General features: G+C 39.7%; 1 protein-coding gene across 1 annotated transcript; it reads right to left on the bottom strand.

The window, feature by feature from the left end:
• Positions 1-7,537: 7,537 nt before the first annotated feature.
• CNDP1 (carnosine dipeptidase 1) lies at positions 7,538-24,999 on the bottom strand. The gene is made up of 12 exons (XM_037380676.1): positions 24,721-24,999; positions 19,711-19,832; positions 18,756-18,899; positions 16,996-17,158; positions 15,811-15,899; positions 13,614-13,814; positions 12,097-12,181; positions 11,361-11,521; positions 9,770-9,934; positions 9,436-9,577; positions 8,883-9,030; positions 7,538-8,038 (listed from the first exon to the last, which is right to left on the bottom strand). Exons 2-12 carry the CDS (start codon positions 19,786-19,788, stop codon positions 7,930-7,932), a joined length of 1,485 nt encoding a protein of 494 aa, XP_037236573.1. The 5' UTR covers positions 19,789-19,832; positions 24,721-24,999; the 3' UTR covers positions 7,538-7,929.
• Between the last annotated feature and the right edge of the window lie 1,188 nt (positions 25,000-26,187).

The following is a 26,187-nucleotide window of genomic DNA, read 5'->3' as shown; positions in this document are numbered from 1 at the left end:
GCCAAGTTACAGTATAGCTGAGAAATGGTAAGAGAAGTGTGTAACAACTGAGATGTAAAAGTCCAGATCAGTAGTCAACTGGCTATCTACTCAGTATCACAGTAGTCAATATCCCCAAAATAAATAGTAATAAAAGGCCATATAAAGCAATTGTATACAAGCACAAACAATTAAAATGTTTTGTGTACACAATGCAAAACATGCAAATGAGTGACATCACTTATGTTTCTGTGCATACGGTTTTCTAGGTAAAAACATCAAAGTGTACCAATAAATCAGATCTCATCTTTTCTTTTTTTTTTTTCCTTGTTGCCAAATATTGAGGTTACTTGAATCAGACAACTGGATTTTTGACCCGTGGACTGTGTCTTTTAAGTCTTCAGGCTGTTCTGTTATGAAAATCCCATTTAAAGATAGACCACTACCTAGAGAGAACTGCAGGGAAAGATCAGTTTATCTTTCCTGGGCCCAACAAGTGTCTGCACTTTATAGTGGCAACTTGGCAAAGGCACTACAGACTGTCATTGCTAGCATTTCACCAGTAATGAAGCTGGCACAACATCTCTTCACCATGGTTTTGTGTGTTTATTTAAAATATATTTTCTTTCATTCCACTGTTTTTCAATAAAAACTGGTCTATATATAACTAACTTTCAGTATCCAGAACCCCCAAAAAACGTCTTGAGAAAGGATGTACTTGCCAGACCTTATTGGTCCTTCCACTGTGACTAAGTGAAACTATCATTTGAAGCAGTCACGGGAATGTCAGGGTTGCTGCCAAAATGGTGGTTAACCCTGTGTACAGAATTTGGTGTCTTGTCAGGAAGGCAATAATGCACAGAAGACAAGTAAAGCACTACCAACACTTGAATTTCTGTAAATGTGAAAAGAGTGATACAAACTTACATGAAATTTGTATGAGAGCTCTGCTATCACTTGTTTCCTCACACCAGAAAGCCTATGTGTCATGAACAGAAATATTTTCCAGTTTCTGTTATACAAATTACAATTTCAGTTCTAAGTTCAGAGGGAAAAATGTCCCCTTCAGCTCCACAAAAAAAACCCAAAAAACAACAAACAAAAACCACGGCTAACATGATCTTTGAATTATTCTTACAGATATCAAAAGATAATTTAAAAAATTAAAGAAAATTGTAAGTGCATCTAAAGAATGGGAAACATGCAAATGGCAGGCTCTTCATGTTATTTCACAAGAAGAGACCACTGAAATGATCCTGAGACAGGTAGCAACACCAGTATTATTCACACATATGTACAAAATGTCTGATTTCTTTTAACTACAGCTATATGCAAGCCAGTCTGGAGGCTGACAATGACAAAACTCCAAGGATTTGGTTTTGTTGTACTGTGTTTTTTCAGTAAAAAGGTAATTCATTGCAGTAGAATGAGAGAGATTCATTTATTACCCTCTATTATCTGTTATCTGTGAAGATGTCCAGCTTGCCAGTATTTACAGCTGTGCCACTGTATAATGAATCTCTCACAAATAAAACAAGTTCGTGAAAGACATATATCTCAAATATAAACATCATCTGGTACATTAGTCATCAATACATTAACTTTACGATTTAATGTCGTATCATACCAAATCAGAAAAGAACTTGCAAAGAAAATCACTCTGCATGAAATACAGATTTAGTCCTTATTTTTCATCTTCACCAAGTCAGCAGCTTATCCACCTGGCACATGCATCCAAGTCCTGTTACAGCTACATCCACTGAAAGAAGAACGTGTAAACTGTCAACTTTATGGGAAGAATTTCATAGTTATACACTGAAGTTCTCGATGCTCATTGGTTAAGGAACATGACCATTTTTCTTTGCTGTCAGGATGCACCTTGTACAGTGTGTACTTTGAAGCTGAAGCAAGGTGTTGTTTGGGTTTCCCCCCCTCCCAAGGGTACAGTTTCTTAGCAAATAGAATCTAAATTCAATGCCCTGTTATGTTTTTGCAAGCACTTTTACTTTTTAATTTGGTTTACTATTTAATTTAAGTCCACAAAGCAGCACAGTTGTCATTCCTGCCTTGAGGAGTAAGTGAACATGGCAAGTTTCATGCGAAGAACCTAAGAGGAATTATATAACAAAATGCAAGCATGCTTTCAAGTAGTATTTGCAATTTTTAAAACTCTGTGAGAGCAGATAAACTAGGAACCGCCTCCACCATCCTCCATCTCAAACAACTCATTCCATGCGGGCTGCAGAATCAGCTGAAAAGCTTTGCAGGAACTGCTGATCCTCAGGCAGGACTGGAAGGCCCCGTTACAAGTCAGTGGCTCTTTCGCTTACCTCCTTAGGCAGTAGTGGAGATACCCTAATGACTTCTAAGTTACTTGACAAAGAAGATTCACAATGGTGCAATCTCATACCTCAGCTGAAAAAAAGTCTGTAAAGAGCTGGCAAAACTGTATACCACCACATTGCATTGTTAGCAAGTCAGTTTTAATTTTCTGCTCTATTTTTATGCAATTTAATACAGCAGTATTACAGGAAAAACATTTACTACATATTTGTCAAAATGACCTGTAATGTGAAGACATTCTTCAGACATGTTTTCAAACAATGCAATCAAGAAGATCACTGAAATATTTGGCAGTAGAGCTAAGCAGACAAAAATTAACAAAGAACTGTTCATACTTTTATATTGATATCTTTCTGTTTAAAATATTTATCTAATGATTTACCTCTTTAAGGACCTGCAGCTCAAAATACAGACATACATGGATGTGTAAGGATTTGGACTTGATGATCCATATGGGTCCCTTCCAACTCTAAATATTCTACGATACTAGTTATATCAATTCAATTAATCAATTATCAATTGAAAATCAATTAAGCTTCACCTCGGGGCAATAAGTATTGGCAAAGAACCACAATTTTTCCCTGTAAGAAAGTAACTTGCACCACAACTATGGTAACATCTGCAGTTCTGACCAATTTCAGTGACAGTATCTTTCTAAAGGAGGAGTCTTCTAAAAAAGGATGTATTGGAGAAAGCAAGTGAAAAGAAGTGAGAAGGGGTGAGAAACCACAAATGTTTTTTTAGGATCTTAGAAAATCCTGTGGTGGAAAATAGCTGGCAGTGAGCGTTTTGGTTAGCAGAAGGGACAGACCCTGGAGGTAGGTGAGGACAAGGGCACAGTTACATACACTTACCCATATGCGAGTTTTGCACACACAGGCACCCCCTCACACCCTAGCAATGAGCAACATGGAGATGAGCCAGGGACACTAAACAACATCTACGAAATGAGAAGATTGTGTTCAGGACTTTTACCATGCATCACTATTTTAACTATACGTGTTACTTGCAGGTGGAAGTTTCCAGCAGAAACAAGGGGACTGTAGCTTCTCGCTGACACCAGCTACTGTGGCACAAGCTCCTGTGTCACTGGTAAAGGCACAGTTGCGCAATGCTCCCTGTCCAAACACGGACTATGGACATCCTTAACTAGCAAGGCATTTTATAACATTTTGCCAAACAAGCTAAATGCCGTATTCTGAGAGGAATAATTAGCAGGAGTCAAAGTCAAGCTTGTTGGAGAGTAATGTTACCAAAAAGGAAAACCGTAACTACATGAGTAAGTCCAATCTTCCACTTTCACAAGCTAAGCAGGTGGTGACCTGATTAGTTCTTAGTCTCAGGAGGCTGCTCATCTGTCTATGCTTTCAGGTCCTATTGTCAGCATCTTATTGTTTTACTCATTCTCCATGATTTCAGCTGACTGCCACATTTTTTAGTCTTCTGAGGTGTTACTTAAGGATGAAAAACTGTATTTATCTAATGTAAAAAAGAAACTTTCAGACTTAAGCCCACCGATTTTAAACAAAAATTACAATGGTCTGATTTCTTCTTTCACATTAATAATCAGTAGGAAAATAGGATCCCACCCTTGAGCATTTGATTCCCCACAACATGGATGTGCAGCCTACAGGAGGGAAGACCTGGGACAATGCACCAGGGAGGCAGGCAGACCTTGAACTGCTAGGTATAGGCACCTAGTGCTGTTCGAGGTGCTCTGGGCTGCTGCATTTGGCCAGCTGCCACTCCACTGGCAGTGTTTGTATAGGGCTTGAGCTGGGTACGCCATCCTTGAGGCATATTTCTCAGGTGCTGTTAGGACATCCCCAGTGACATTAAGCATCCAAGTCTTGATATCTGAATCAAGCTCTCACAGGTATAGATTTTGCTGTTAGACATCCCCATGAAGTTGTTTTCTTACTACCTGGGTAGGTTTAATCAGCAAAGAATCCTCTTGTATGATTATGCAGAATACGATATGTGAAACAAACAGTACTTTGGGTTTCACTGTGAAGAAGCACCCTGAAGTAAACACAAACTGACAATAGACATTTATCACAGTGTAAAAATTAGTTCAGAATAAAGTTTAACCCTTCCAATTGACACTGAAAAGTCACCTCTTTTTGGTGTCCCTTTTCAGTGTAAACTGATAATAAACATATTGTAGCATTTGTAGTTTTCCACATAAATTGGCCAAAACCAAACGCCATTTTTCAACTCTTCATAACAAAAACCTGAATCCGTATGAAAAAGAAATTTTTTTTAATAACAATGTCAGGATTAGATCTCGTAGGTATACTTATATATATACATACCACACTCAAAGTGCACATAAGGTTTCTGCAGTTGCTTAGGATTTGAGAAGATCTAATATGCTCTGTCATGGGATATGGCATATCTCAAATAAGGCTAACAGATAGAAGCAAACTTTAATCCTGTTTCTAACACTATTATTTTAGAGTTATCTCTAATTTACTGTGGCAACAAATAAGCTGTTAACACAACCAATAAGTGACATTGCTAGAAATGGTGTGTAACAGTACAGACCTTAGAAAAATGCACACCTTTTTTTTTTCTTTTTTTTTTTTTTTTCCCAAAAGCCTGTTAAGATGCTGTACATAAAAAATGGAAAAGGCAGGGTGTCTGGTAGATGCCCTGTCTTCATCTAAAAGCGAAAGGGTAGCTCTGGGTATGCCTGTGGGTGGTAGTCACTTCCCTAGTGCTTGCTTTCATGGTCATGAGAATCTGAAATTGAAGTTTTCTGCTGTTACTCTCTTCTGGAACTGAAGGAGATGTGAAGATGTTCTGCATAATTCATTGATCACACTGCTTCACACACATGGTTTTAACTTGACAGTAAGTGGCTATTTCAGAGCAGAACCCTATTTCAGTGCACTGCTCTGATAGTGCTTGTACTTATAAAATGATACTGTCTTTGTTGACCATATTCCATTCGGTGTTCCAAAGAACAAGAGAAAAAATTGTGTATAGCATAAGCCCACACTGAGTTGCACTTTTTAATGTTGTAGAACCTATAGACAGCATGGATTATAGTGATAATCAGAGCAGTTATGTTCCTAGAAACACAGCCTCCATACCCCCTTCACGAGGAATTCTGCCACCTTCACCATCTCACGAAGCTTTCTACTGCTCTCTTCTGCCAGGTGTCATATTTTTGAGTAGCTGTTTCTTTCAGTGATGGTTGAAGTCACTTTGTAAAGCCACTGCAAAACAGGAGATTGCCAATAATGGTTTATGTCAATTGTATGTCTTCAAACACTTCAGCAAAATTCAGTCATTTACCTTAATTGAATGATAGCTTTTAATCATGGACTAATCTGCCCCAAGTCCTGCGCAGGCGCTGGAGTGCTCATCCCTGTAGCGTTCCTTACCATGCTGAGTCCTAAATGGTAGAAATGGGTGAAGGGAGATGACAGACTGCAGAGGACCTGTCAAGCAAGTTGGTGATGCGGAAACCAGAGTCTTCTGACCTTGAAGGCTTGGTCCTTGTCTTGGAGTCTTCTCTCTTGACACAGGTGCCAAAAGCTACACTGCAGCTTATGCAAGTCTGCAGAGCCAACACCAGTAAGAGACTGATCTGGATCCTCCTTTTCCCCTGGAATGCCATCAGCAGCTGTTCTCATTTCAGCTGGGACAGAGTTAATTTTCTTCATAGTAGTTGGTGCAGCGCTGTGTTTTGGATTTGGTGTGAGAGCAATGTTGATAGCACACTGATGGGTTTGGCTGTTGCTGGGTGATGTTTATACTAAATCAAGGACTTTTCGGTTTCTTGGGCCCTGCCAGCCAGAGGGCTGGGGGGGCACGGGAAATTGGGAGGGGACACAGCCAGGAGAGCTGACCTGAGCTAGCCAAAGGGATATTCCATACCATGGGACATCATTCTGAGGATGTAAGATGGAAGAAGAAGGAGGAGAGGGACATTTGGCTTTATGCTGTTTGGAGATGGCTGAACACCTGCCTGCCAATGGGAAGTGGTGGACAAATTCCTTGTTTTGCTTTGCTTGTGTGCACAGCTTTTGCTTTGCTTACTAAACTGTCTTTATTTCAGCCCACGAGTTTTCTTACTTTTACTCTTCTGATCCACTCCTCCATCCCGCTGTGGGGGGAGCAAGCAGGTGGCCACATGGGGCTTGGTTGCTGGCCGGGGTTAAACCACAACAGCAACCAGCATCCTTACTCAGTGAGCCTCACAGCCCTGGGCAAGTCTGAAAATGGGTGTTTGTTGCAAACCCAATTTGAAACCTAAGAATCCCAGATTATTACTATTCCCAGACCTCTTAAAAGGCCAGCTACTTTCATGTGAAGTTCCTAGGATTTTCAGAGGAGCTACTAAAAAGCAGAAGCTTATTTATTTATGTTTTTTAATTCAGCTAAGGCTTTTATCCTGACAGCTTTCCACATCAGCTGTTCATACAAGCTATCTGTGATACAATATTCCTGCCTATAGACTCCTTAATCATCTTTATTCTTCCAGGTTTATGCAGGCAGGTAGCAGTAGAGAAAGGAAAGATAACAATTACTTTTTGTAATTTAATGTCATTTGGTTTAGGATACACTACTAAGTTTTTATTTAAATCTGGTTCAGTTCTTTTGGTTGTGTGGGAATTATCTACATGTTATAGTAAAAAAAAATGAAATTAAATAAGGTATATATATTGTGTGATTTGTGCTGGGTGTCTTGCCTAAACAGCAAACAGAGGTCTCAACTATTGTTTTCATTTCAAAATTATCATTTGCCTTTGACTTAATTATCAATGTAAACTGATGCTTTAAAAGGAATTAAAAACAACCAGATGATAATTGGGTGGTAAAACACCCTTCTGATGACAAATTTTGGCCAGAACAGATGTTTACAAAGGCCTTTTTCTATTGTACAAAAAGAAAGGTACATGAAAAAAACTTTATATAGTGATTTTTGAAAGTGCACTCACAGTGCAATAAGAGGAAAATTGGATTAAATGAGGGGGAAAGGCAGAATCCAGACCTGGAAATGTTTATTTACTGTTGCAGTTCTATTATCTCAGTGATTATTCCCATAAATAGATGCTCATAGGCAAGTCTTCCCATCAAATTCACCAAGCTAATTGTATCGCATTTCCTATTTACAGCTTCTGTAAAGGAGTGGAAAGAGATTAACTTGGTAGTGGATCTTTCTTCAAACAGTTACATAATGAGATTTTGTATATTGTTAGGAGGAAATGACAGTATTGTGTATTGCTCATATTCAGAAACTGAATATGAGCTAGGCAGCATGGACATGGTGATACTACAAAACAGAAGTAAAGTAATTTTAATAAAATAAATGTAAAAATTCCCTTTGCCTTTAATTTTAAAAAGGAAAATGGAACATACTCCACTCAGCAAGAATGAATTACCCCAAACCCTATTTTGTAGCATTAGGAATAAGATCACTTGATTAACTGTATCACAAATGCATGCTATTTAGTAGCATGCCAAGTAAAAGCATGTTATTTATTTTTCTCACCAATTCAGACCCACTAGATATGTTATTTATATGTTTTTCCAGATCAGGAAGTTAGAAGGCTCAAGAATAAAAAAGTGCTTTGTTGATTTTCTTGTGATGGTCTACCAGTTGTTAGTCTCCACGTTGGATGTTTCATGTAAGTGCCGATGTAGCTTTGATATCTCCAGGAAAAAGGCTGCAAACACTTTGGTTCCTTCAATGTAGTTGTGTCTGTGAAGAAGAAAAGAAACCCTGTCAGGCTGTTCTGCTCTTCAAATTAGCAGCATGGTCCAGTAAAGTTTTCAGACTCTTCAGAGGAATTTGAAAGATTGGTCACCCCCAAAAAAGGACCCAGTGCACAGAAATTCTGGACATCTTTCAATTGGCATTCCTCTGAAGGTTCAGTGGGAAAACTTTTCCCAGTGTTACATCGCCCAGTTCCTGTTGTCTGTATCCATAAGGTCTGAGGCTATGCTGAGGGGAAACAAAAATAACTTGACAATTATTGTAGGATTCTTCAGTTCCTTGAGCTCAGCATGAGCTGGCTCAGAACCTGCACAAGATGTTTGGGCAACACATTGAACGCTGTCTTGCCATGGCACCTCAAAATATGAACACAAGTGGCAAGTTTAAGCTGATTTTGATATAATTGCACTACTTTTGGTCCCGGTAATATAAATGTACCTTTATATCCATTTATACTGAAAACCATCAAAATTTTTACTTAACCATTAGCCTGCATACCCCTGACTGGCATACTTCAAAACGGATGCTGTGACAGAAGGGTGCCCATCTACATCTTTGTCTTTCAGACCAGAGGCAAATTTCATTGGCAGTAAAATGAAAATTACCAGTGTGACATATTTAAAGACTGAATTGACACTCCATGAAAAGTGTACAGCAGTATGTGGTAGATTGGGAATTTTGCTCTCTGCTGGGCCCCAGGTTTTCCGGACACAGTTGTTTAGGACTGTCCAGTGCAGAGCAAAGCTTCCCATCTGGCCATAGTTATTTGTGGGTACCAAGGGACTTCTCCCCGCTTCTTTTATAGAGCAAATGGACAAATAAAAGAAACCTGCTTATTTTCTCGTTCTGAGAGTGCTCCCCATCATCAGCTGCTCCAATCGGAAACATTATCACACTTTTCTGTGTTATACTCTGAAACATTCTGGCAATGGGAACTGTTGAGCCATCCCGAATATAATCTGGATCTTCTCCAAAAACTGAAATATATAGGAAGAATTAATTTATTATTATGTGAAATAAACACGCATTCTTCTGCTACCATGTATTTGAGCAGGTAGCCTATATTAAGAGCTTCTGAGTAGAAAATGTTTTGAATGCATAGCCAATTGATTTCATGAATCAGCTGCACTCTACAAACCTCTGGCTTCACAGCAGTACACAAAGAAACTAAATCAGGTCTTCAGGCTCCTCTTATGAAGTACACCCCAATTCAACAAGGTATGGAAGAAGAAGTGGCTGAGTTGTTCTATCAAAAACCATGAGATTCACAGTAGTAAGTGGCTGTAGCGCTGAACTAGGAAATCCGTTTTGCTCTGTGGATGAGCATAATTCCCCTGCACACTTGCAGACACATTGAGAACTGAAAAAAAGAACGAACTTACCTGTTTTAATTGCCCTCGTTGCTGCTTTATATAGTGGATCATTAACATCAGCGAACCAGGGCTTTGCACCCAAAGGCATGGACACTGTCAGTTTGTTTGGACTGTTCCTTTTGGAAAAGACACTCTCCAAGTGCTCCACCACCTGTGGGGGAAGCACTTTGCAGTCAGAAGCATTCATCTTGCAGCTCAAGCTTACACCCACATTCCCACTTCTGCTCTCAGGAACAAATAAATGCTAGAAACATGCAGTTTACTACTTCAGGTGTAAATTTGTGAGGTGCTAAGAGGGATTTAGTTTACACAGTAGAGGCCAAAGAAAAGGTTTACCTCTTACCTGTTTTTTCACAACCGAAAGGTCCATGTGAGGGACCTGACGGATTGAGAATTTGCCAACGACTTTTGCTGGAATGACTGTTTTAATTCCTGGTTCATGAAAAGCTCCTTCAATCCCATGAATAGAGAGAGAAGGGTAACGCCACAGGTGTAGAAGTATTTCTTCCTTAAAAAAACAAACACCCAAACACTGAAAATATAAGGGATGACACTGGAGCCATTCACAATTGACATAAATTGATGTGAAGAAACAAGCTTTTTCCATCCTAAAATTTGAATTTGGAGACCTCTGTATTTTTAAGATGTTTGATTTGAAAATTAAACTCATGTGTATATCTCTGCATTTTAAAAAGTACTACTTCTTTCAGTCAACATTTGTTTACCTTTAGAAGCATTTGGATGAGAACAGCTTTTCACGCACAACAGGAAAAGTGAAGCATTGTTTAAAAGTGCCTTGGAAGTATATTTTTCTATTGCAAAGTAAAATCAGAACAATTTCTGATCTGACCATCAGTTGGAACTTCTCACAGGAGAAACTTGTGACCAGTTCAGCCAGAGCCCTCCCAGGTGATACAAGGGAAGAAATTATACTAATGAGCATAAAATAATAGAATAGATAAGATTATATTCAGTAACCAAGTTGATCTGTTTTTCTGGAAAAGAAGGGCAAAAAAAAAAAAGAGAGAGAAGAAATAAAAAAATAAAACGTTTATTCTGAGGGAGAAAGGAGAAAAATATAAACTGGTCTTCATGCAGAACCCCAGGACGCTGCTCCTTCTACTCCAGTTTTACGAGACTAGAGCTTTATGTACACATAAAATGTGCACAATTTCATCTTCATAAAGGTAAAGCATCAAAACTTATATAGTGTAGTTACATTATGCTTCTGTTATTACTGATTATTACAGTCAAGCTTAGGCTAATTTGGAAGCTTTTTCATGGAAATAAAAGCATCCATGTTAGAGCCTATACCAGTATAATTACGTTAGTGATAGAAAAAAGAAATTACTCCTTTCCTTTCTCCCAGCTGCCACTCTTGTGCAGAGAGATCGTTTGGAGCCAGCCCTTACCTGCTTTTTTTTATTGAGGATATATTTTTTAAATGATGGCAAAGAGAGGCTTAATAGTTTTGGCTGCTTTTTTTGGCATACTCAACAAACATCAAAACCTGAATGAAAGAAATAAAAAACACCTGAAACACATCTGCCTAAAGCTGCCTTCCATTTTCCAGCACTGAATACAACTTCTTTCCTGCTATGTAACCTGTATGCAGGGGTTGTAATGCTTATTTGATTTGGCTGGTTAGGCATGGGGGGAGAGAAGGGGTAGTGCAAGGACGGGGGAGCAATACTGTTAGTTTTGCATTATTCTTTTTTCATTGATTATTCGTATTGTGGGTTACTTTCCCCAGATAAAGTAGCTTACATTTTCAGCAAATTAATTTTATTTACCTTTTAATGCTCTGTGCTCATTTTTTTTATTTTGAGTTTGCCATTAACTGAAAATATCTTTCAGTTTGGCTTTATACATAAATGCTGCAAATGGGTGATTTAAATTCTTTCTGCTGACCATTTATACACATTTTATGTTACCTTGGTGCCATAGAGGAATTTTTTCACACCACTATTATTTTTATGTTCCTCTAGATCAAATGCAATCGATTCATATAACTTCCTCTCCTCCTCTGTCAGGGCAGCAACACTGTCGTAGATTCCAGGGATCTGAATATGACCTGTGGGATCCACAAGGCTGTCTACAAAATAAGACAGATGCATCAGTACAAGTGGGACCTATTTCTTTCACCTGGCAATCACACCACCTTTTCCCTTCTACCTCACTCTACTGAACAAGTAAGCCTAACAACTAACTACTAACGACTGTTTGCATCAATCAAGTTGTGGCACCTAACCTGATGTATTTTCATATTTATTAAGAAAACCATTGAGCTGCTGTTTGTGTGTAATGTGTGGTGTGTCAGCCCAGCTACTGACATCAAAACATCATCCTACTGAGATACAACTCTGCGTTAAAAAGTCAGATTTCACTACGCGTGTATGTATTCAAGTTGCCAGCAATCCTCACATGTTCTTGATTGACACATCACTGACATCAGCTTAACAGGCACATGTCTGAGGCCCTGACCTTACTGGGGACATGCCCTCTCCTCAGCTGCTACCACCATAGCTGTGCTGAGATTTGGAAACATGGGAATCTTGCTTTAATTAGACTTGCCTTAGTCTGGTCAATTAAACATGGCACTGATCTTTGTTAGGCTGATTGCTAGCCCTTGCTCCCCAGTTACTCCTGAGCAATGATGTGTGTTATTACCCAGCAGAGCTATCAGGTCCGTCAGCGGCTCATGAATGATGCCTCCAAAAGTTCCAGAGTGAAGGTCCTTCCCACCACATTCAACCTGTACCAAAACCACTGGTTACACATAAACACTCCCTTTATTCTTCTGCCAGTATTTCTCTTCCACAGCAACTGGTGGCTTCAGTTTTTTAAATGAGGCCACAAATGAACAGAAAATTATTATTTGTTTCTACTCACAAAATGGAAAACTTTGTGTCAGGAACAATCTGCTTTGGTAAAAAGAAGACAGGGCTCTGTTGTTAACCACTAGAGAGAAATTCAGCTGTCTATAGCACTTAGAGGCATTTCAGGGCAAGGGCCCCTCTCCACCTCCGTTCCCTCTTTTGCTTCAGTAAGATTAAATACATTGTAAGTGAAACACTTGCATATTACTGTTTCTAACAAGGCAGAATAAATTCTTCAAGTTCTCTATCTTTTTTATTTAATGCAAAACCTTCATAACAAAACCAAGAAAGAACCTTACTTGATTTGCATTGAGGAAATACTTGTCCAACCTTAATTCCAGGTTGCAATAAATAAGAATTTAGAGGTGTCTTGAATCATATGGCTTTAGAATAGAGGCATTTGGTTTATGAAATGGGTTCTTTTTCCAGACACATTTTCATACTCAGGTTTATCATGAACTATTTTCCTGCAACAGACTTGTTTATTCTTCTCAAAACCTCGTTACAGCCAACTGTCTGGTAGCAGGCAGAGATAATTTTTGATGTTTTAATAGCATCATTTTTCTTAACCAAGACTTAGAAGAATTGAATCAAGGCTGACGAGGCTCTTTTGTTTAAAAACAAACTTCATTCTTTTTCAGACATAAAGGTTAATGCAGATTTTTTTTTTTGTTTAGTTTGAGTTCTTTAATCTTCTCTGAATTCCTTTTATGCTTCATCAGGAAGTTTCCAGATGAGAAATTTCTGCTCTTCATTTCACAGTAGCTCATGTTGCCTGCTAAATATACTACAGTGCACTGTTACTTGCTTCTGCCAATGGTTACAAATACTTTCTGTGGCTTTTAAACCCAGGGATCCAACTAAATTTTGTCCCTTTAGGCAGATACATTGTACTAAAAGCAGTATCTGCTGCAAAATGGCAGAGCAGCAGAAGAAATGGGTTTGGAGTGAGCGAGTTGCGGGGTACAGGGATGATGCTCCAAGGGAACGGAGCTGATGTGCGGAGGGTGCAGTAAGAAAAGACTGGGAGAGTGGCAGAAGAGTAATGGGATAGGAAAGGAATCAAGAGGAGAGGGGTAAGTGGAGAAAAGATGACTGAAGAGAAGTTAATGAAGGTAAATAAGGCTAATTGAACTGAAATGAGGAACAAAATCTCTACAAGCCAAAAAGGATAAGGAAGAAGGCTCTGTATTTGTAAATATTGAGCTTGCTCTCAGTCTTTCTCTGCATATAGATGTAGATTTGGTTACAGGTACATCATTGCTCTCTGGTCAGGGGCCCAGTTCAAATGAACCTTGTGTCTTTTACCTCCACAAAGAAGCAGGCATTTCCCCGACTCCCATACGTAAGGGCAGGCTTCTTGTTGCTGAGCCAGAGGTTGTCAGAAATCACAATATAATCAACATCAGAGAAAAAGCGCTGGTTTTCTTCTTCAAGTAACTTTTCTAGCCCCAAGGACCCTGCTTCTTCCATGCCTTCAATTACAAACTTGAAATTCACTGGCATGGCCTAAATGAACATTAGAGAAGTCTGAGTAAGGAACAAGCATTTTCAAAAATAAAACAGAATCTTTAAAATCAGAAGCAGGCTGGCTTGCAGTACACATTATGTTAAGAAAAGAAGGATGTAGCATATATGTCTTGCTTCAGTAGAAAGGGAAATGATAAACAGGCACATAGAGTTTCCAAGAAAAACTTGGTTTTCCTCATGTTTTTATCTACTTATAATTTTTGAAAGAGAATAAGTGATATCTTTTTTCTGTCTTTGTGTTTTCAGAAAACTTGCTGGACTGTCTCATTGAATGGGCTTTCTCTCAGTGCTACTAAATATTCTAATTGCTTTAGAAATTCTAACTGTGTAATAACAGTTGCATCTTCACAGAAAATTTCCTGCCTCTCATATATCCACTGTTAGTGCCCATGCGGGAGCTGCCAGCAGAGGTCTACTGCTGTGGCTTTTCCCAACGTGTTATCTATCACCAGAGTTACTCACATGGTGGTAAAAGTGCTGCTGGTGATTCTACTGTAACTGTCCTTTTAGCACTCATGAATTCATTTGCCTGCTAGTTCGTAAGGATGTATTTCCAAGGGTAATTAAGAGAACTTTTATTGTGGAATAATAGTGCAAGTTAGAAATGCTGACATATCCCATAGGAGAAATAACTTTGAGCTTGGTTTTCCATTCCAATTCATTTTCTCATTACAGGTTTTTAAGATGTTTTCTCTTTTGATTCAATGCTCAGATTAAATGCAAGAACAAATGTGTAGAATTAAGTGAACCTGCATTATGGATGAGTTCACCAGTTGTTCATCAGGTGACCGCAAAAAATTTAGAAACAAACTGCTCATGAATATTGTTTGGTGGTATGTGCTGTTTTCTAGGGAAAGGCTTCAAATGACAAAGATTTCTATTTGCTTGCTTGTCAAAGTGCCAAAATAGCTATTAGTGATTTGAAAAACTGGAAAGATGCAGAAAGACAGCAGCATGACCATATCCAGTTACAACAGCTAATCTGTTGGCAAATAACGTGTGTGTTTCTAGCACTTAAGAGACACTGAGGTCAGTTAGTACTATTGATTGAAGGAAAACATCAGTTTTCCTGAAGGCTGCAAAAGGACTTTAGAAGTCAAGATTTAATGCTCAGTTTGTGCCATAATGTAATAAAAGAGGCACAAAACTGTTTCTTATCAATCTAACAAAAATGTTTTGCAAATTCACTTTAAAGGCTGCTTGCTAACCAAGTTATAAACTTAGACTATATGTTCACTTATACAACTAGTCCAAAACTAGCAAATATGCAGACTGATTTGAAGATAACTGTGTTGGTCATTACAGTAACTTAGGCAAGGTTTGACACGGAGATATGTTGAGTGAGGATATTTGTACTTGGTTAATGCACCCATTCAAAGCATTTGGTTTGATACATCTAATATGTTGTTTAAGGGACAGCCCACTACATATGACCATTTTAAGATACTTATTCTCATACATAACATACATAAATTGAAGGTAACTTGTAGGAATACAAAACCAAAGATCAGCAGAATGTAACAGCAGAGATGAGTCTTCATGGCTAATCTGTGATGTATGTTACTTCATCATTTTAAAAACTCTCAAGAGAATAGAGGTTCAAAGCTGTTTAATATATATAATTATATATACTTCTAATATATATTGAATGCTTCCCCCAGTGTGTCTTCCTCTGCAGGGCAATGGCTGCTATACCATATTTATACTGCATACAGACTGTTCAAAATAGAAATGCTCAAGGACAGATTCTTATTGGAGTGGGACCAGTGCCCAGGATAAAGCATTAGAAATAAGCTAATATTTCAAAATGTATGTAGTCTATTGGGACTGAGACGATCATTTAACTCACAGGAATGTAAATGCATCCCTCCAGAAATACAATAATAATAAGAATAGTAAAAATAGTAATGGTAATCCTACTACTACTACTACTACTACTAATAATAATAATAATAAAGTCCTCATTGATACATACTAATTTCAAGGCTCTAAACGTTTCCACTGCATTTATCCAGGCTAGGACAGGTCCTTTATTATCTGTTGCTCCACGTCCATAGAGATTTCCTTAAAAAGAAAAGAGGAAAGTTTTTAAGTCATCTTTGAAACTTCTGTCATCACTTGCCGCAGAAGCTGTAGTAGTGTGTCAACGAAAGTGTCAAGAGCCAGGATTTCATTGACCTCTTTTTCAATAAGGTGATGGGTGTTTCCCAATGTACTGGTACACTTTTTTTTCTGTCTTTCCTTTTATATGCATCATATTGTAGCATACATCTACTACAGGCTGATTTCTGAGCTTCAGTTTTGTTCTTATGAGCTGTTTGTTCACACCAGAGATGCCTGAAGAGTTTGCACAGTATGCAGCTGCTGCACACATCAGCCAGCCCAGGTAACAAGCAGCAAAAACCCCACAGATAAATACCACAGTAGAAGCATGAAGCTACAAGTCTAGGTACGTAACTTTTTTTTTTTTTTTCCAAGCGTTCAACTGTACAGTTATATACAGGGGCAGATTTCATTCTCATGTACAATGCTAAATTTTGGTGGCAGTCCCCATGGGAGGTGGAAGAGTTACCCCAGTAAGAGTGTTTGGAACCAGTCCCAGCCGATGGAAAAGGACAACTTAATGGTTATAGCGCAGGTCTAGGAATCAGTATTTCTGGGTTCTTGGGGTCTTACTCATCTGCTGACCCTCCACCCATCGTTTTTGTTCCTTCAGTGAATGGAGCTTTTCATGCTCAGCTGGCTGTAGTGGAAGGATGGTTACATTAAGAAGCCGCCTCAAGTTCTTCCACCAAAAATGCTCCTTAGCTGCAGCACGGCAGGTGGAGGTAAGTGGAGGTACTAAAGGATCATAAAGCGAGAACAGGAAGTGCTAGGGTGGATAATGGTTCATGCAACAACCCAAGAAGAATTTTAAAGCAGGAAAGGATTATCTGTTGAATAAAGCAGCATTAATTTCACGTGGCTCTTCCACACCGAATATTAGGCAATCACTGATGGGTCTCACTAGTCACAGCACTGTCAAAGTGCTGGATTTGTGCCATAGATTTCCATGGGAGGAGTCCTCATGATTTAGTTGTATATACAGGGAGCCTGCTTCCACTCAGAATCTCAGTCATCTATTCAAATAATGGTACAGAACTCACGACCAGGTACATACCATCAATTTCAGTCAATGTGTAAGGGTCAGTTTTCCAGCCATCTTCCTTTTTGGCAGGCTGCACATCCGTGTGACCATAGAAACATACAGTGGGGTTTTGTGGATCCTTCCCCAGTTCCCCAAGAATCACAGGAGGCAGTGGGAGGTCCTGGCCATCAGGCAACTGTGGACAAATGTAAAAAAAAAAAAGGCAACTAAATAAAAACAAACCTTTGAAAACTTATAAATGTTATAAAAAAACCATGGGAATTCTCAGTATTGAAAGTAGTTCTACATACTTAGCTGGCTCTGATTTGATCAGGTGCAAAATCTGACTTTGAATCCAGCTCTAACATACCCAGAGAAATTAAGATTTTTCTCCCCACTTGTTTAGGTTCTTCGGGAACTTTACAGAGCTCTTCCAACATTTTACTGTCATAAACACCCTCATTACTAAACTCTTTCTTCCCAGCACTGGAAAGGATGAAGCTGACTGTATGCTGTAGTGATAAAAGCATATGTTGTGACACTGAAATAGTCAAAAGCCACACAAACTAATTTGGGGTTTAATTTCTCCACAGACAGATGGCAGGAGGTCCGTAACCTCAAACACAGAAATAAAATAATTTTAGCTGGCAGGAGAAGCAGCAGCAGCTATTTCGGACTGTTTTGAAAACAGGTTAAAGCTCTGAACAAATCCTGTAATGTACCACTGTGCAGAACAGTGGCTAAGAGAGGCTGGATGTCTCACGGGAAAGAAAAATTGGTAGTAAAGGAATGTGTATTCTCCATTGCATGCACTAGTAATAGCGGTCTGCATTGCCCTGTTGCAACCCAAAAGTGCAGCTGCTTCTTGCCAGGTGATCAAAGGAAAACCCATGTTGTGAAACAATACTTTAGCCCTAGGCAGAGCAAAGTATCTCTGGTCTCTGCTCCAACCACAGGTAATCCATTCCCCACTGTCATCGACAGAGACTGTTGCTATATATTTTGGCAATCATAACTGCATGCCAAGTGCATGCTGTGTCTTTATTTTTAAATGCATTCATTACAACTATTAAGTGACATAACCTGAAATACTAAAGTGTTGCTGTGCTGCAGGGTTCTTGTGCTAAGGCTCTCACAATCCTTCCCAGAAGCCTCAGAAGGAAAAGGGAATCATTATTAATGAACCTTTGAATTCCTGTTAGAATAGAAATCTAACATCCCAGGGCAGGAAAGAGCCCCCGGCTACAGTAAGGTAAGTAAATTAGAAACAAAATTTTCTCAGATATTAACTCTTCCATGTTGCTTTCCAACTATCATTAAGAAAATGGCTTGGAACTTTTTGTCAGAAGGTCCCAAAACCAAATTGGACGCTCAAGATAGCTAGTCCTTTCTGTCTGGCAACATTGTAAAAGCTACCTCCCTCATATCGAGGTTTTGGTGATGAATGATGCATTAACTATCATGCTTCATTACTCAAAAGAATGTAAAAACAAGCCCTGGTAAAAAACTCAGGCCTTTCACTTTTGCATACTGCTTCCCTCCAGTTAAAAGCACCAAACTGTCCCTGCTATGCAGAGAACGTCTATTTGCATTTGGATTGTCTGTGTGGTCTCCAAAGTCTGTTCTCAGACAGTCTGAGGAAGGACTGATTTCAGCAGGTATCACATAGCTATGGGACTACTGATAAATTGTTATCTAGCTATCAAAAATATATGCACATGCATAGTACTGAATGTAATAGGTAGACCACATATGCAAATATGATGTTTTACATGCAAGAATCAGACAAGCACCTGATGTGATCCCAGGCTTACTAAATTAACAGTGGCTCCCAGCGCAGCGAGTCTGTCTGCTGCCAACGCCATCATTCGTATTACTTCTTTCCTCAGAACTGGTTGAACAGAGTCGCTTTTCACAGCCACCCATTCCTTAAGATCCTGTGCAGGAAGGAAAGAAGCGCAACTAAATCACCCGGGTTGCTGTGGTGTTTGGCCCTTGAACAGGAGAAGTGTCACAATGGAAGCTGATTTCATTTCTACCCCACCACAGCAATGTCACAGATACTTGGAGGCTTTGGAATTGAGAGCAATTGCTTAGATGAGTCCCCAGGGTTGAGAGTATTGATTTTCTGAACAGGGAGGGTGCCCACACTTAGGCATTCGTGCTGTCACCCATGGATCTAAAATCTGATGGAAGTGGAGGTAGGCTAGATGCTGACCAGTCTGCACTACAGAAATTGCATTATGTATGAATTACCTTGGTGATCCTCAGGAGGATTCAGAAGTGCTCATAGATTTAAAGCATAACTGATACTGACTGGACTAATTATGTTTCTGCCTTTTCACATGGAACTGACAAAAACAAAAGCACAAACCAGCATGGGACCAAGACTCCTCTCCTCATCAAGAGCAAACCAGCAAAAATCCATTGTGATGTAAAGCAAGTGAGAGAGCATCCTATCTGGCTTGCTTCTCCCATGCAGGTACGTTTTGGCTCAGTGGAACCACTCTGCACACAAAGGATTCCAGCCACTTAGCTTGTGACAGTCCATGCTAATCCCTCTTCTACCTAACAGGTCCCGAGTACAGACTGTCCCCTTGCAGCCTTGCTTTGTCAAGCAGGTGGCACATCTGATGCCAGGCCTGGAACCCTGCTTGTCACCATAGTGGCAAACACTCTGGCACGTAGAGCACAGGCCTACGGGGCACCAGTTCTGAACTCGTCATTTCACTGCAGTACAGTTCCTACCTTGATGAAATCACTTTGATGTACATCAATGTACTGGAAGATCTCAGTCTCCAGTGCTGAGGAGGTTGAGGAGGACATTACTGGCTTAGGAAAGAGTATCACAGGGCTGAGATAGCATCTATCTGAAAGTTAAGGATAACATTCAACAAGTTAGAGACATCCTGCAACATGAACTTACTTCTCAGTGCTAGAAAACACAGACAATTGCAAAGTGCTGAGCCGGTTTAAGTCTCATTTAAGTTCTTCAAGCCAGGAGAAAGTATACCTGAATTATTTTATCACATAAAACCTTTAATCAATTACAGTCCAGCTTCTGAAAGACAAAAAGTGGGAAAAATGACCAAAGAGTGAGCAGCTTTACAATTTCTGCTTTATATGTAAATCGAAGTGTTTAATTTACATATAAAGCAGAAATATGTAAGCAAGCGTTTAATTGGGGAAGCATTTTCTGAAGAAACATTCATTGCATCAATTTGCAATGTACAAACCTCAAATTGTATGTTCTGGGAACTAGGGGGGTTCCCTGTTCTTTCCTGAACCCCAGGGGAAGACTTGCAAACACTAACACACACCAACAGCCCAGGGGACTTGTTCTTTTTCTTCGTTCCCAGAAGGAAGGACAAAAATGGATTCACTGACACACTTTGCGTATTTTACGTGAACAAGGGAGAACAATTCTGACATCGGAGAGTATTGGACAACAGGTAGCTTTTGTGGCTGAATAAGAACAGTGTCAATACTGAAACACCTCATAAATGCAGAAGTCATTTAGTACCTGCAAACCTCTCTGACATCTTTTTTTTTACAAGATAAGAGAAGATTTTAAAACCATAAGATTTTTAAAAGTGTGTATCTTCCTTCCTTCAGTTTTCCCTTCCTGTTTCCTTGAAGTTCTTGCTGCAGTCTTTTGAATTGGTGTTAGCAGAGTAATACTTGGATGTCTAAATACTTGGCTGGGCTACATTCAGCATACCTGCTGTATCAGGCTGTGTGACAGGGTGGACTCCAAGGTCAAACCCCAACACTTCAATTCTGAAAATATTTTATACTGATAACAAAATGTGCATTTGCAGGTCCATCCATAATTCCTTAACTTTAATGCATAGCTAAGGTGATAGGCTATGGTAATATTAATAATTTCAATTACGTTTCTCTGACAGAGGAGAAAGATTGAAAACCCAAGCATGATGAATAAGAGGAGGGAAACATTGTTCATTTCAGCTGAAGATCCTGGCTGTATGAAGAATGGGCCCCATTTTCCAACCTTCCCTTAGAAACAGGGTCGCATCTACATTGCCTGTGACACAGGTCACTCTCTGAAGTAAAGCTTTGAGAAAGCCTGTGACACTCATGTGATCCCCAGTGTCCAGTTCCTGACATCTGTTGACACTGGAAGCGACCAAATGTCAATTTTGCAGGACAGTGAAGCTGCAGAGCACTGCTATGGAGATGACTTGTTAACTGAGACAAGAAAATCCAAATTTGGGTGAGAATTGGAGGATGGAGAGATTAAATATAAGCATATTATATAAATGTAGGAATATTATTAAAATGCTAATACTTGCTGGGAAAAAGCCTTAAGTGATGATCAAAGTACCATTTTCTCCTCACATTATTTTCTCCATGAAAAGGTAAACTCTGCCTCCAAGAGGTGGATCTAATCAATCATCACCTTCAAATATTCACATCACCAGTCACAGCAGTAGCAATTTGGCCTAAACCAAAAAGGATTATTATAGGAATTTTTGAAGAGAGCATGAAAAAAATTCAGGAGGTTTCAGAAGAGACAAAGCAGCTTCTGGGATTTAGCAACAAAGCTGTGGTAGAGTATGAGGGTTCGGGGTTTGGTAGCTTGGGTTATAGTCGTCTTTGGACAGAGCTTCAGCAGGTGAGGCTTCAGAACAGGACTTTTGCAATGCACACCCCAAACTTAAAATCCCCAGTCTGGCTATTCCTTCCAGCCTTGGACTCTGCAAGTGGCTGTGAATATTTGGCAACCAAAGTCCATTTTACATAGCACGTAGGAGTGCAACCACAGACATGGTCAGGAGGGCCTCCCAGGCTGCACTGGGCAGGCAAGACTGGGAGTCCTGGGCTGGAGTGGTGGTACCTGTCCCCAGTGAACAGAGTTTCCTGACACAGATGAGACACTTGCACTTGCTGGGGCAGTGCTTGTGCAGACACAGGAGGGCACCTGTGCTGAGACACTGCAGGTCATGTCCGAAAGGGGCCCAAGGTACAAGGAGATGATCAGTATTAGGTAAAAGCCAAACATGGTGGCCATTTATGTTGTTTTCTTCTCTTTTTTTTTTTGTGGCTGTGTGCTTTTGGGGGACCAGGCAATGGCTCTGCTGGCATGATGTTGCTCGGTGTCACTTCAGCCAGCAGTGGGTCTCAGGAGAGCCAGGTTTACCTTCACACTGGCCTACAGGCATAGTGTCTTCCCCCTCCACGCTGGGTATCACAGAGGGGAGCTGGTTCCCACACAGGCTGAGGAGAGGACAGGAGGCCCAGTGGGTACATTTGTGAGGGGCTCCAAAAAAGCGCAAGGCACTACACCTCCAGAAGAAAGTGATAGGAGCAGGCATTGTACAGCATGGTCATTCATTTAAAAGTGGGATAAATTCTAGTCTTGCCATGGGCATTGCCAACAGACAGGTTGAGAAATCCCAGCATATGAGGATCTTAATCAGATGTTCATTTAGAGAGACTTTAGGACTGTACGTTCATTTACCATGAAGCCTGCTAGGTGCCTCAGTTTCACACATGCTTCACTCATTCTTTCTACCTTACCATTTCCAAACCTTAATTTGGAAAATACTTGCAACAGAGGCTGCTGAATGTGCCCTCATTTAACCTTACCATAGAAAACCAGACAGGCTTCTCTGTGTTCAGTACTTAAAAAAAAATACCTTTGGGCTATGCCACGCTTGAGCAAGGAGGGTCGTAACACAGTCACAAACATGGCTGCTAGAGTAACCACGCTCATGCAATGGGTCACTATCAGTGCCTCCATCATATATGATTTTCCCTCTTTCTGAACAGAACTTTCAATGTCACTGATTTCTATGCATTTTCACTCTAAAAAGAATGAGTATATATTTAGCTAGCACCTTATGGTGACTTGAAGGAACACATATCTTTTAGTATTACATGAAGGTCAGAATCACAAAAGGGCTGCCTATACAGGGGAGGTGTGCTGCCGTGATGGTATCTTCCTCTTTTTATCTGCATTACGCACAAATGACCTGGAAAGATGCAGACAAGAGACGTACATCTTCAAGTCATGTTTCATTAGCTTTTAATGGTTCAAGAAAATGAAACGAGGAAACTAAAATGCTGTGAAGGAAAAAAAGCAAAATCTGCATTCAAACAAGCAAAACATCCTAGAAATACTTGAGATAATTGTGTGATGTTTTCAAAACAGAGACAGACTTCAGGAAAAGTTTATAGAATATCGCAAAAATAGTTGCATTTGCAAACAAAAGTAAGCATGAACAGTGGCAAAGTTGGGAAAATGAACACAAGGAGAGACTTACACAGTCCTGCAGATCTGTAGATTGCACCAATTTCCAGTAATTCAAACAAGAAATTAGGTAGCAGCTATGATGTGTGGTACTTGAGGTGGAGGAGTAGCAGACAGAACTTCATGTTATTGCACTACTAATATACAGACAATGCTGCTCAGAAGCATTTGGATCACGACTGGGAAAGCTTGTGTAGAAAAGGGAGTCAGTTTAATAAAGCAGTGGAAAGGTTTCAGGCAAGGCTAAAATAGCTCGGTGTTACGAGGAGGTGAAAAATTATTTGAAAGGATGATAAAGCCAGGGGGCGGGGAGGAGGGGGGAATATCAAACAAAGACTTCAGTGTTCAATTTCAAGTGTAGTTTATTTGATCTCATTTTAAAGAGAAGTTGCTGCTTTAAAGCAAATTGTAGTATGACTATTTTTAGAAATAATGCATGACAGTCATGCAGTTTCTCTTCCTTAGTTCCTTAGTAGTAAGAACATTTTGTGTCTCACTTCCTCCCATCCCGTAAAGTACTGTTAAAAGAAAACGTAGTGTTCCTAGGTGGTGATTTAATGAGCAGTCCAAGCTGATTCTTTAACTAGGATGACTCCCTGATAAAATATCAACTAAACTTACAAACATTTCAGAAGCATCTCCTGAATGTTTTTCTGCTCTCCTCACTGTTTCTGAGGTGCATGCGTCACATGTTTTTCTCACTGAGATGCAGCATTGGAGGGGGTGTGGGGGGTGATGCCAATGAAGATTGAACGTTTTGCAACCAACCCAGAGGAAAACACAGTCAGAGGTCGCCTGGTTTTCAAATAAACAAAGAACACTTGACATGAGAGGAGATAAAGATGCATATGGCAGTAGGAGCTAATTTACCAAAACTACTGTGGGTCCATTGAAAGGAACATTCCCGCTAAGCAATTGCCAACAGAGAAGGTGACTCAGATAACAGGGGGATGGTTTAACTCTCTTGAACAACCTCCATTGATAAGTGGCCCACCTTTGGTGGAAGCGGCCTCTCCAGCTGACTAGGTGAGACACTTGGAGGAGGAGGACAATGATTTTTCACGTGGCAGTTCTTGAGCATAGCCCTGACCATGCGCAGCCACTGTCGCAATGCCCAGGAGCTGCAGAGATCCAGACACCTGCCGGGGGGTGAGCACCCACTCACAGAGCCTGGGTGCATTTGGAGACGATTAAAGAAATGGCATCAAATGCAATGAATGGTGTGACAGCAACAAGAACCTTTGGTGGAAAGCACGGGTGAGATCTGGCACTTGCTGGCAGGTGATGCTGCAATGCCCAGTGCTGTTTCCAGCAACCAGCTCTTAAAAAGTGTTGCAATATAAGCTGCCTTAAGGACGTTTCAGAGAATGGCAATGACTAGCCCTGGCCTTGCTCAAGCCAACCCCTTAGAGGAAAAAGTTAGACCCTGTCTGTCAGTTTTGCTTTGCTGTAACACAAATGATATTAAAAAATAAAGTTCTTACCTATTTGTGCTCTTGTTTTGCAGCTACCTTTATGGCCCGTGATGAAAGCTTGAACTGGAGAGATCTCCTCTTCCACCTGCTGAACAGGGACATTTTATCTCAGTTCACTGATACATCCTGCAGTTATTAAGGGTGACTTTTGAGTTACAGATTAACTTTTGGTTTAGATGCTTAAGTCTGTTTCTGTATCGTATAATAATCCAAGCAGGATATCCAAATCACTACCACATCAAGCAATGAGGAATTTTCCCATGTCCTTTTCCTTCTCTTTTTCTCCCTGGAAGTCCTGGATCCTAGCAGGAATCTCAACATCTGAAAGTACTTCAGCATTGCTGATAAGTGTTGCTGCTTTACGACAATATTTTGGAGGACCTAGAGAAAAGAGGTGGCTTTTGTTGCTTTGATTTGAAAACTGGAAAAGAAAAAATACATTTCTATTAAGGAAAATAATTTCTCCCAGAAAGTAGGAAGTAGTATTTCATGCTGTGCTCACTGAGAAGTAATCCACTCACTATTTGACTAAGAAAATTTTTGGCGCTTGACTGCTTTTTTTGACTGCTTTTTTTTGACTGATTGCATTTGCAATCAGACAAACACTGGTATAAAAAGATCCTTCTTTTTATAAAAGACAGCTGTACTGTCTTTTGCTTTTTTCATAGCCAAAATGTTAATAGGAAAGAACTGTGGGAGGTACAGCTAAGTACCAAGCTACGTGCACTAGCACGTAAGGCTGAGCTACTAATCTGGTTCGTAACGCCCTTAAAATGCAGTGAGCACCAAAAAGAAAATTAGAGTATACATTAAGAATATTTACCATATTCTAAATTGCTGGGTTGGCATTTGACATCCACAGCTAAGTGTGTTGTACTCACTGGGACGCAGATAGGCTCACTATCTTCTTGCTGCCAGTTCTTCCATTCCAGAAGGCCTCTGATCTGTAGTAAATTTTAGGTGCTTGTGTTTGCATACAAGTTCATATCCTTATGGTCCACTGTCCATTTTGAAAGAACCACTATTCACATGATCAGATTCAGTAACAAGCATCAGACTTCAAAGGGAGGTCAAGGTCCTGTCTCAGAGCCTCACATTTTCTTCTTTTAAGTACTTGTTCTTCATTTGATTAATATATAAAAACTCCTTTGCAAATAAAATGCAAAAGTGGGGGGGAGGGGATCAAATATTTCCATTTAGTTAAAACAATTCTATTTTTAGGTGAATCCTACCTTCCTTTATCCTAACTTTAAACGTTTCACATTTGAGTTACTCCTGAATGAAAATAGTACAAGTGAGATTAGAAACAGGTCTACTAAATTTAGTTGTTCAACTATTTGCTTATTTATCACTTTATACTACTGAGAAATATACCATTGTGGGGAAAAAAGAGCAATTATTACTTTGTAGCTTATTATTTCATTACTAATTGCTCCTTATTTTATAACCTATAACCTGGAACAAGGTTTAGAGTCC

Source organism: Falco rusticolus, chromosome 3 (genome assembly GCF_015220075.1).
Source record: "Falco rusticolus isolate bFalRus1 chromosome 3, bFalRus1.pri, whole genome shotgun sequence".
Lineage (NCBI taxonomy): Eukaryota > Metazoa > Chordata > Aves > Falconiformes > Falconidae > Falco > Falco rusticolus.
Note: the sequence above shows the minus strand (reverse complement) of the source record. Positions and strands in the feature narration are given on the sequence as shown.